A 12,372-nucleotide genomic window follows, 5' to 3' on the forward strand; every position below is an offset into this window, starting at 1 on the left:
CTAGAACCACAACCACAAGAGAAGAAGGCAGGTGGAGACTAACAATTCCCCTCAAAGTCAGTCAGACAAAAGGAAAACAGAAGAGAGAAGAAAGGCAACCAGTGTCGACCCCTCAAAACTCCCCCTTAGCTTTTCAAGCCAATCAGATTCAAGCGAACAGGTCAGAAGAGGCAAAGAATATCATACACTGAATTTTACCACCTTCAGGTAACGACATGACTTGCTTATGAGCCAAGGTCTCACAAGCAGTGAACTGTCAGAGGACCGTCCCCCTTGGAAAGGTCTGGGCTTTCCCTTTCCCTCCCCACCTCCCGGGGGAGATGATGTGTTTGCCAGCAGTCTCTACAGGCCAGCAAGGCAACCGGAGTTGAGGGGGAAAAACAAAAAACACACCCAGAACTTTTATGTTCTTATACTCCCAGCTCATTCTTCAAGATAGCTACTTTTGCACATTTCATAATGTACGTATCAGTACTATACAAAATTACTAGATATATCTCTACCAGATACATGCTCAATTTTTTTTTTTTACTGATGGAATGCAAGATTCAAAACCTTTCCGGGCTGCCGCACTGCGCTAAACAACGCCACGTGACCACAGACACCACCGCAACAGCCTCAGAGATGCACCCGCTGCCCTGTTCTTACAGACCACACAGGCTACCAAAATTCTTTAATTTTTAGGAACGATGCTGAAGGAAAGGTGCCACTTAGCCCCGTGGGATCACAAAACAAAAAAGAAGAGCCATGGCTTCACTTGCTTTCTCCTCTCCTGTGATTTACAGAATCTTGAAAAATTCTTTAGTTCAAAAACAGCAGAGCCGATGCCTTGGCTGGTATCAGCAAGGACTCTTCCAGAAAGAGCCAGACAAGGAGAGAAACTGCAGTGAGAGTCCTGGAAGCTGCCACGCTGCCTTGGAAGCAGGGCTGCACTCTGGCCGCCACACAGCCGTTAAGTCCAGATGCGGGCAAGTGTCCACCTCACACCAGCCTCGAGGTTCAAATTTCTGTCTCCAGAGAAGACAACGGGAGATCACAAAGGAAGAGCGGAGGGAGGGAGTGAAGCAGCACGGGAGCCGGCTTCCCCCACGCCGGCCCCTCACCAGCAACTACAGCTGCCTCCGCCTACCGAGGGCAGGGCTGACCCTGGTCCAGCCCACGCCCAGGAGGCTTCTCAGCTCACCCCCTGCCTCGCACCCCTGAGCTGTGGTCACCCGGAGTCCCGGCGAGGGGCGGGACCCCGTGCACATCCTCTGGCCTCAGTGAAAGCACTCTTCTCATACCAGGCCGGAAGCTGCAACGTGGTGAAATGTGCAGAATCCATTTCTGGGGGTTACTGCCAACTACACCGAGGGCAGGGCTCCCAGGCCGGTGGGAAATCTTGACTTCATCTAACTGAATGCTACTAAGAACTTTTAAGTTTCAATTTTCAATGCCCTTACAAGTAGCCTTTTCCATTTTCATTTGTGTTTAAAAATTTTTAATCAAAGTACTAGACTTTAAATTAACCATCCTCAAGCCATAAGACATACATCTTTGTTAACAACCTTTCTTTTATTTATTAACATTTGCTATGCTGCCGCCCCCCGATCATTTATATCTAAAATGCCATGTGCCGTTTTGATTGTTGTTAACTAGTGACTACCTGGAGAAAAAAAAATCTGAGGCCAATTTTTAAAAATTTAAAAGAATAAAATTTATATTTAAAAGAGTAAATAAATCTATGTTATTTTGTCCAAAATACATACATACATACATAAATAGTAAAAAAATTGCCTTATTCTTGCTTGCTTGTTTGCCTGTTTTTTTATGGGCCCATCATAGCATCATCTGTAAAGTCTACACCATAAGACTCCTTTCCATATGGTCAAATGGGTCGGGTATTCTTTCTTTATTCCCGAGATTAACCCTCTCACAGCCCTTTCTTCTCCTGGGCCAACCTAGACAGGCTGCTCTCCAGGCATCCCATCTTTCTGCCCACCTGCTTCCCAGGAATACTTCTGGACCCTCTCCTGTACTCAGGATCCCGTCAACTTCTCTCTTACTTGCTGGAACACATCCTCTAGCAGTTTCTTGAGGAAGCGTGAAGACAAGTAGAAGACTTGAGAGACTCTGTAAGTCACAAAAGCTCTGCTCCCATGCTGTGCATATACTTCTGGCTGGAGGCACTAATTTCCCTTCAGAGTTGCAAAAGCACTGGTGTGTCACCGCCTACTTTCTGATGTTGCTGTGGAGAATCTGAGCCCATTAGGATCCTTGACACTTAGTACCACCCACACCCACACCCCTCTATCTGTTTGTTCCCCTGACAGCAGCTCTTACGATCCTCTTTTCATCCTTGAGTTTCTAAAATTTCAAGATGATCTACGTGCCTCTGAATGGCGTCTTTTCTCATTCACTGGGCTGGGTACTCAGTAAGCCTTTCAATTCAGAAATTATTTCTTAGTTCTGGAAACTTCTCTTGAATTCTTGCTGCTTGTTCTCCCTCTGGTATTCACTTCCTGGACCATTTGTTAAATGGAAGTCAAACCACCTGGATTGATTCTGTTTTTCTTCTGTTCTAGTTCCCCTAAACTTCTCTCCCCACTTTCTGGGAGTTTGAATTTATTAAAAATTAAAAAAATATTATTTATTTTCTGAATAGTCTTGTTTCATGATTTTTATATCTTCTCTCTGTAAGGATATTAAGATTTCTGTGCATGTGTATATGTATGCGTGTGAGATATTTTCTCTGTTCCCCACATTGTCTCTATTTCCTTCAAGCTCCTTTTTCTATGTGTCTTGGAATCTTTCAAGTTAAAGATTTTTCTGTGTCCTCAGTCTTGGGCCATCTACTGACATGCAAGGCAGTGAAAAGCAAAGCGTCAAGCTGTGGCTGTGAAGCTTCCGAGTTAGGTGACTGTGAGGCAGCGTGACCTCTTCCCTTGGGCGGGTCAGCCTCTGAAGAGAGGGGTCTGTGCAGTATTGAGTCCGCAGGTGAGGGGAGGGTGTAGTGGATGGGGGCGCCTGGAACGGGCGTGGCACCAGCGGATGGGCTCCAGGCGAGGCGGGTGCGCTTGCTGTTCTCCTTGTTTAGGCCATCTTCAGTTCTTCGCGGTCACTGCACTGGGATTTCTCAATGAAAGTGTGGTAGACACCAAGTTGTTTCTGTTCAACTCTTTACCAAAGTCGATATAATAAAGTTACTATGTAATTACTTAATTAAAATAATCTAAAATTATTATAGTAAGTTTAATTCAAAATGCATGTCTTAAAATAACAGTAAGCAAACACCTTGCAAACAGGGACAGGCTACAACTAACGATCTCAATTGTCAAGTGAAAGCCTCTGAAAGGCTTTTTCTTCTTTGGTCCTGTGGAAGTATCATACTCTTGGTTACCAGATCAACACACAAACAAAGACCATAAGCTCCTTGAAAGTAAGGACCGTGTTTCGCTCATCTCCACCCCGCTCCCTGTAAATATCCAAGATGCCGTGATTTTCTAACATTTAGCATCTAGAGTAAGACTAAAGAATCCACCCATATCTCCAGGTCCTACAAAATCCAACCAAATCATAAAGCCATCTTTTCAGGATCACCTAGTAAGTGCACATCGGGCTTGAATAGAGCCTCACACTTTAAACACACGCTTTGTGCCTCACGATGTTCTACCAAGCTCTTTAAGGTGGCTCTGGAACTCAATCAGAGATCTCAAGCCCAAAGGTTCACTGAAGAATGGCTGTAAGTTTACAGAACAAGTCCTTTCTTTCCAGACATACACAAGGATACAAATGCTGATTCCATTTGAGAAATACTTGTGAAGCGCCATGGGTACACAAAGATGAATCAGACACAGCCCCTCTCCTCCAAGTCTTATAGGTAAGGTAAGTCACACACTTTTAAAAAATCCACAAGACAACGTAGAACGTGGTAAATTTCCCTGGACTTGCCCACTCAGCAAGTCCTGGTCGGGAGACTGACGGCCAAGGCAAAGAACAATGTAGTTACCGAGTCCTCTTCCACATTATGCTGTAGTATTTGAAGCTGTAAATCGGACCAAGAGCAAAAATTTAAACTCCAACCATACAAACCACTACAGTCAGAACAGGCCCTTGACTGGGGTGTGTGTGTGTGTATGTGTGTGTGTTCGGGGGTAATTAAAGATTAAAGAAAGCCCATAGTAAATACCTTAATAGATTACTAATGTGAAAAGCTGGCCTCTTGTAACAGAACTTCAAAAGAAAATGGTCAAAAAAGAAACATATATACCATCAGCAATCAGCTAAGCAACCTCAATCCGCACTAGATTAACCTTCTGCCTGTGATTTCAAGCAACAAAACCCAGGAGACTCTAATGAACATGCCTGCTCAGGTTTACCCCATTAAGAGCAGTAAACATGATATAAATCCTTTGAAGCATTTTGAAACTGTCATTCTTATTTTCTTAAATCATTCTTTCTTTAAAAACAAAATCAAACAAACTGAAAAACTGCATGATGCTGTAAAGTGATTTCCAAATCTCTCAAATTATAGAGATTTCCTTATTACTTAAATGTTTCCAAGCATGCCTGAGTAAATATGTACTTTTCCAACTACGCTTTAATTACATTTAAGTTCTCTTTCTAGATTGGTATTTAAAAGCAATGCTTTCATCTCACAATTCGAACTTTTCTAAATAGGTCATGCTGATAATAGTGGGGTCCATTTACAGACACTCCACTGGACTTACGGGCTTTAACAGAAACTAAACTTTAATAAACAAATCTATTCTTCAGGTTCGACTATTTCCAAGAGCTTTGGAGGTCATGTGTCTGCACGTGTACCAGCAACCCTTGAGTTTGTTAAGTGCAAGTTCTGACCAACTTTAGTGGAGAAACTACTAAACTACTTTGCTTCTCCCCAAAGACAACTCTTCCCCATCTTTAGGCAACAAATAACATTTGCTGAATTAAAATAGCGCTTACAAAATTTAACTAGGAAAAAAACGCTAGACTGGGACGCCAAAAGAACATTTATGAGCTGAGGACTTCTGAGAGGCGAGACAGCAGCCCCCTGGCAAAAAGCAAGGCCCCCGTGCACAGCACGGTTGGAGCTGAGTGTGGAAGGCGCACCCTGTGCTCACACGCACTCGCCGTTAGACACGAGTGAGGCGCCCAGCAGGGGCCTCTGTGTGGGCAGAAGGGTGAAGCGGGTCCCCGCACTGTCCTTCTGAGATCTCACAGCCAAGAGACAACCACAGAGGCCTGCCACGGCTCGCTCCGTTTTTCTTAGAACGCTCCAGGCTTTCCTAGTGTTACAATTTAGCTTCAAGACGAATCCCACTTCTCGCAAATGTTCTTCTCTCTCTCTCTCTCTCTTTTTTTTAAAAGGCATCGCACCTCCGCTGGGCCAGATGGGCTCATTTTAGAGGCGAAAGCTCTCCTGCAAGTGCGGAGACCAAAAGACAGCCACGTGCGGCAATAAAAAAAATGAAGCGGGCTTCCCTGGTGGCGCAGTGGTTGAGAATCTGCCTGCTAATGCAGGGGACACGGGTTCGAGCCCTGGTCTGGGAAGATCCCACATGCCGTGGAGCAACTGGGCCCGTGAGCCACAACTACTGATACTGAGCCTGCGCGTCTGGAGCCTGTGCTCCGCAACAAGAGGCCGCAATAGTGAGAGGCCCGCGCACCGCGATTAAGAGTGGCCCCCACTTGCCGCAACTAGAGAAAGCCCTCGCACAGAAACGAAGACCCAACACAGCCATAAATAAATAAATAAAATTTAAAAAAAAAAAAAAAAAATGAAGCAAGCGCGGCCTTCCGGTCAGGGCTCAAGCACGGCTCCCCCTACAGAGGGGCTGACCTCCCCGCACTGCGCCTGCAGGTTTGTGTTCGGCATCCGCAGCAGCCTCCAGGGCCTCCGCTAAGCCCGCCCACGTAAAACGCCCGCCATTTGTCCAAGGCCAACACAAACAGGCAGCCCAGGAGGGTAGGCTGGGAGGCCGGGACAGCTCGCGCCACGAGCCCAGGGCGTGAGCGGCATCGCCTTCATGGCTGCCCAGCCCCGCCCCGCCCTCCTCGCCCCGCCCCGCCCTCCTTCCTCGCCCCGCCCTCCTCCCCTGAGGCGGCGCGCACGCGCACACATACACACACGCGCGCACACACGCAGGCGCGCGACCGCCCACACCTCCGCCGTGTTGCGCTCGCTGCACGTCTGCAGCGCGAAGCCTGGGGCTGATGTCAGACAAAATTTTTTCTCTTACTTTACTTTGTTTCTAATTTCTTCCACTTCCACCCACCTCTCTAAAACTGGGGTCATTATGGGGTCTGCAGAAACAAGAGACGAATGTAAGCATGCGTCCTCTTGGTAGAAGAAAAGCAGAGGGAGGAGTTGCTGGTCACACACCCACACGCGCCCCTCTCTGCGGGAAGCGGAGACCCCAGAGCACAGGGACTACGGCATCTCCGGGGCTGAAAACTCGGGCAGATCATAAAGAGAAGGGATTATTGTTTTAAATACCTGCAGAAAAATTCTGACAGTGTGGAGTCTGGAACATCCTACCAGCAGTTCAAGAACAGAAAGGGAGACGCAAGCAGCAGAAAAGGGGACTTGGCCCTCTAAGTGAAGTCCTTGGCCGGGTTCGAAGTCTGCAGAGCACACAGTCGTCTGCACAAACGGGTAAGATCGGGAACACACAGGGAATTGCAGTTCTCCCCTTTTTCGTCTTTTGTTTTTAAGAAAAGGATAAGTTCTAACCTCAAATGAAAAGTTTTTGTCTCTTATCTGTAATAAAAAGATTATGCAGGTTTTTTTTAATGTGCTGTTGTTACAATAGTATCATAGGTTTGCTAAAAACAAATCTTCCCTAAGAAATGTTCTTTTTTTTTTTGAATAAAGTAGCACACCAAACCACAGACAAATGTATCTTGCTTTTACCAATAATTTGACAGTCTCCACGAGGTCAAAACTGAAAAATTATGAATTAGGACATAAGTGACTTCAATATGTAACAGGTTCAAAAACATACCCAAAGTACAACAGCTAACAAAGTCACCTTAACTTAGATCACTAATGAGGTTTTTTCCAGGACGTCTTGTATAATATTTCTATTAAACTTAGACAAGGCATGAGAAGATGTGACCATGTGTGGATGTCACAGGAATGGGAGGAGTAGGTAGTAGGTACCAAGGCAAGAGTCAATGAAAAAAAAGAGCACAAAACCATTAGGATAAAATGACAGTATGATGAAGTAATCTTCACTTCTGCTCAAAAAAAAAAAAAACAAAAAACCAAAAAAACAAAAAAAAAAAAATGTAAGAATAGACTGGGAAAAAAAGCTGGCCAGGGTGGGGAAAAGAAATTAGCTAGAGGCAAAGCTCTACGTGATCCCAAGGTGTGATGATACATCTACATATAAAAGGTAATAGAGTAATATTAAAACTTTTCGATAGAGGGAGATCATTATCACACGGGGCTCTGAATCTGGGTAACAAACTGAGAGTAAGCTGAGAAAACATCCAGACGAGGAGGACAAGTGTGAGGGGCAGGAGAGGAGGGGACGAAACCACCAGTGTGAACTCAGCCGCATGAGCTCAGCACGCTCCCAGTTTCCTCCTGGGACCATCCAACAGCAACAAGAAAAATCAGAAACATCATTTTCAGCAAAACTGGCAGACAGACTTGAAAATATCTACGAGGACTTCCAAGATCTCCAGGTGACACAGGAGCCAAGGAAGAGAAAGCAAGAGAAACAAAGCAGAGAGATCCCAGCAGGAGCAAATCTCAACGGGCACCAAGCAAGAGCGGAGGATGTACGTACCACACGGACTTCTTACAGATGAAGGGCCTACGAGGGGCAGACCGCTCCCCCCGCCTGCGGCGAGGTTCTGAGACAGTAGGGGGCGCGGAGAAGCCCTTAGCCCCAGGACGCCGGATCTGATGGCACTTTCAGAGAAAGGAACAGCTCCACTGTTTCCCTACAGCCTCGACGTCGGGACCATTTTTTTGCCAGTCGCTGACAGAAAGTTATCACCTTTCAGTTTTAAGCATCATTTATCTTACGAGTGAAAATGACCACCTTTATCTACTTTGTTAATAATAACAAAAGGAATCCCTATTCCTCATACCTTTGATGCCAGTAAAGGGCTACAAATCATTTGTGGCGCAAATATTCCCAAACCACTTCCTGGGGCCTTCATTACCAGGCTGACAAAAAGGCGCTGGATCACCAAGAATCCAAATCAGTGGATTCTGTTCCTGCAAACGCCACCGTTGCTGGACCCTGCTCCATCTTCCCTGATTAAGAAGTTAAAAAGGTGACTGTGAGTTTGAACTTTTACTGAGAAGCTGAAATTACAGGGCTAATTGAAGCCAGTAAAGTGCCACGTTCTCACTTGGCTGACAACCCTGATTCTCTAGCCTCTATTTAGCTGACGGAACAAATCGCTTTAAAACCTCAGTTCCTTTCCTTGAGCCATCGCTGGCCTAACCCCATAATCCTCACTCCCTATCGTGTCCAGAGCCTGGATGATGGACACCTATCTCACTGTCACTAGGCCTGAAAGCAGTTTCCAGGGCCTGTGTTAGAAAGGGGCTCCAGCTGACCCAGTCCTTGATCCTTCAAGTTATAAACCACCGAACTCCCCTGCGTCGCTGAGCTGAAGGAAGTACGGCCCAGGGTTAGAAAGGACCGTGGAGGATACTGCATAGAGAAGCAACTAGAAACAGCCAGAGCGTCAGAACTCGAGCACTCTCGTGTACTAAGTCCACACGGTCCAGGTACAGCCGGAAAACCCTCGGAACCACTCAAGGTTTCTGTTATGTTCAAAGAGCACCGAGTCTTAAAATACTAGAAGAGAGTTTGCAAGTAAACTGCAGAAAGTTACATAAATAGCAATGCCGCCCCTCCCACAGGGCAAGGCTATGCCCTGTGTTTTCCTCCAAAGCGCTGGCCGAATACTTCCAGTCTCCTTAGACAGACAGACACTGCTTTTCTAAACCAGGACAAACTCTAAAGTTTCAGAATTCAGACTATAAACACACAAAACGAAGCAAAGATTCTCCCCACAAAATGTACCCTTAAGTAACTCGGGAAAAAGCATGTGTTGTCATTTAAACTAAACTCCGCTGTACAGTATCAACACATGGCTTTACTGTTGTTTCGGGTTCTTTTTCTGGCATGAAGGATAAAGGTGAAACAATAAGATGTATGAATTAAATGGAAACGAACTACTATGAATGGGAAATCTGAAGCTGTGATATATACAGTAACAGGCAATCAGGAGATGAAAAAAGACTCTTTTGAGCCCCAGGTGAAACATAGGGAAATAATGTCTTTGTGAATTAAAAATGAAAAAGCTGTGGGTAACCATATTACCAACGTCGATAGTATTAATGAATTAAAACGAGCAGGTGGGGGGCTTCCCTGATGGCTCAGTGGTTAAGAATCCACCTGCCAGTGCAGGGGACACGGGTTCGAGCCCTGATCCGGGAAGATCCCACATGCCGCGGAGCAACTAAGCCTGTGCGCCACAACTACTGAGCCTGCGCTCTACAGCCCGCGAGCCACAACTACTGAGCCCACAAGCCACAACTACTGAAGCCCGCGCGCCTAGAGCCCGTTCTCCACAAAAAGAGAAGTCATCACAATGAGAAGCCCGCGCACCGCAACAAAGAGCAACCCCCGCTCGCCGCAGCTAGAGAAAGCCCGCCCTCAGCAACGAAGACCCAACGCAGCCAAAAACAAAAACAAACAAAAACAACGAGCAGGTGGTACAAAATGTGTCCCCCGCCCCAACAAGTAACTAATCCCAGCACAACAGCTAGATTACAGAACAGCAGTTGTATCATGCCCAATATAACTTTCTTCTTCATCCCTTCCTCTTAAATGTACCTGAAATTAAGGAATTTGTAGAAAAATGTTTTTCCTGTGTACATGTGTTTTCAGAAAAATATGTACACACCAGCTGGGACCCAGAGGCCAAGAGTGGAACGGAAACGAGGTCAAGGCCGAGCTGGCCAACTCAGACCAGAGCGTACACGGCGCGGGGCCGGGCGATGCCGCCTCGGGGCCCTGCATCCCGCACAAATAGGACGAGTGACCGGGGGCAGCCCCTGAGGTTTATACAGGAGGGGAACGCATTTCTAGGGCCTCCAGGAGTGCGGGGTCCTGCGTCAGCGCGCGAGCGCCCCTCCCCTCCCGAGGGGGCCTCGCTGGCCACGCCTGTGGGTGAAGAGCGAGAGGCCCGACCCGGGCGTCCGCCGCCCCACCTCTTCCAGCCGCCGCCTCTGCTCCTTCTGCTGCTCGATGCGCTTCTGCCTCTCCGCCAGCAGCTGCCGCTTGTACTCTTCCTGCTCCCGCAGCTGCTGCTCCTGCAGCAGCTGCTGCCTCCTCAGGGCCTCCGAGCGCTCCTTGTTCTCCTGCTGCAGCCTCAGGAAGTCCCGGCGGAGCGTCGACTCGCCGGGCACGTTGACGATGGAGCTGCAGGGGGAAGCGGGGCTCTCAGGGGCGCGGGCTATGCCGCCTCCACGCCCGTCCTCTTCCGAGCTCCTCCCACCCCGGGACCCAGCGAACTAACACACCCACGGGCACAAGGAGCCCACGGTTCCGCAGCGTCGCCCCTTCTCCCACCTGCCTCATAAATATCTTAAATCTCTGTCCTGGACGCTTGACAGGACAGCTCTACGTGGGATTCTCACATCAACTCAACTTGCGACGAAGAGCTGAAGCCACCTCCTTCCACCTGTCATCAGGCCCTCCGAGACCACCTTACGTCCCACCGGGAACAGCAGCGTACGTTCCGGGATCGCCCGGGCGGTAACGCCAGCGTCATCTCCAGCACTGGCCGTCCCCTCACCTCCACGTGGCCCACCATGCCTTGTCCGCTACCCCCTCCCATGCTCTCTACTTGCAGGGCCAGCAGCTGAGCCCAGGTGGGTCCCAAGGATGAGCCATCACACAGATAAAGTAGCGTCACTCCTAGGTGGTCTCCCAGCTGAGAGTCACTTCTCCACTTTCAAAACTCCCAGAACAAATGGCAAATCAATCTTCCTAAACTGCTTCTTTCGTTATATCGCGTCCCTAACCCAAAACAATTATATTGCTCGTGAAATCAGTTCAAATTACTCTAAAAATTTTAGTCTCAAATGGATTCAAATCTTTTATGTAACTATGGAGCTTTGTTCAATTAAATTCTCTTCTCTCTTGATATGCTCTCTTCAAACGCCCATTCTCTGCACACAGGTCCCCACAGGTCTCTCGAGCCACTGTCCCTACCCTCCTTTTGTCTAGCTCGTCAGCTACGTGTAGCTGCAGCATGAACAGCTGGCAGGCAAGACCATTATTAAAGCTTTTAAATCCCCTCTTCCCTGATTAATGAATCGCTGTGAGGTTCATGCTACCACATCTTCGAGCTTCTGCTTCACTGTACCTCGGGGAGCCAGAGATGACCAAAACGACTACAGAATGGATCAGGACAGAACGCACCCCAACAGAGGCAATGAAATGCCGATGCCCACACTGGTGGGAAGAGCAAAACCGACCAACCAACCAACCAACAGGTCTTGGGAAAGACTACAGTGTTTTCAAAGGGGGCCCTGCTGGCCCGTGAGCAGGAAATTGTGTGTGTGCAGGACTGCTTCATATGCTATAAGACGTTTTCCATCCACACCTGCTGGAGCAAGAAACACCAGTGGCAAGCTCCCCTTCCCCAGGACCAGACACAACCTGCATGTTTCCAAATGACTGGGGGAAGGGGAAGCAACGCAGTCTCGGTAAAGAACCACCGGGTCAGAGGCTCCAGAGGTGGAGAATGTTTATAGGGGTCTTTGAAAGCACAGAAGAATGGAAGGTATTAAGGCACTTTCAAAGTAGCTGACGACTCCTCCACACTACATGGGCATCTCCTGCAGCGCCGGCACCACCGAGGACGACTCCTCCACACTACATGGGCATCTCCTGCAGTGCCGGCACCACCGAGGACCAGTGTCTCCATCAAGCAGGGACACGAGCAGCCCCGTCATTACCTGGGCTCCCCCTCCTGCTCAGGCACCTCCTCCTCCTCTTCCTCACTCCCGCTGTACTCGTACTCGGTTTCATCTGTAAAGAAAAGGACAGGATACACGAGTCAGTTCACGAGTCATGACACCACGTGTACAGGTAAGCATCTCCGAGGGCACCACCACCAAATAAAAACCATCTGTTCTTTGAGAAAATAATAACGTGTGTGGAGAACTTGGGGGCAGGAGGAGCGTGACACCAATTCCCACCGTGAATGGTTGGTCGTCCCCTGGGCCAGCCCTACTTCCCCCAGGAGAGCAGATTCTCTTGTATTCGAGACAGTCCCTTGTGGGATGCACGGCTAAGCGGGGGCAGGGCTGTGAGAGGGGCTCTAGAGCCCTTGACACATAAGAAA

General features: G+C 48.1%; 1 protein-coding gene across 33 annotated transcripts in view; it reads right to left on the reverse strand.

Annotated features, from left to right (window-relative positions):
* The window catches only part of MAP4K4 (mitogen-activated protein kinase kinase kinase kinase 4), a 170,622-nt gene that overhangs the window by 32,633 nt on the left and 125,617 nt on the right, over nucleotides 1-12,372 (reverse strand). For all 33 annotated transcript variants that reach the window (XM_059943100.1, XM_059943084.1, XM_059943072.1 and 30 more), the window contains 2 exons: nucleotides 11,984-12,056; nucleotides 10,229-10,439 (listed from right to left, as the gene is read on the reverse strand). In XM_059943100.1, coding sequence (XP_059799083.1) covers nucleotides 10,229-10,439; nucleotides 11,984-12,056 — 284 coding nt within the window. The remainder of the gene's footprint in view (nucleotides 1-10,228; nucleotides 10,440-11,983; nucleotides 12,057-12,372) is intronic.

The sequence above is a fragment of the Balaenoptera ricei genome, chromosome 13, assembly GCF_028023285.1.
Source record: "Balaenoptera ricei isolate mBalRic1 chromosome 13, mBalRic1.hap2, whole genome shotgun sequence".
Lineage (NCBI taxonomy): Eukaryota > Metazoa > Chordata > Mammalia > Artiodactyla > Balaenopteridae > Balaenoptera > Balaenoptera ricei.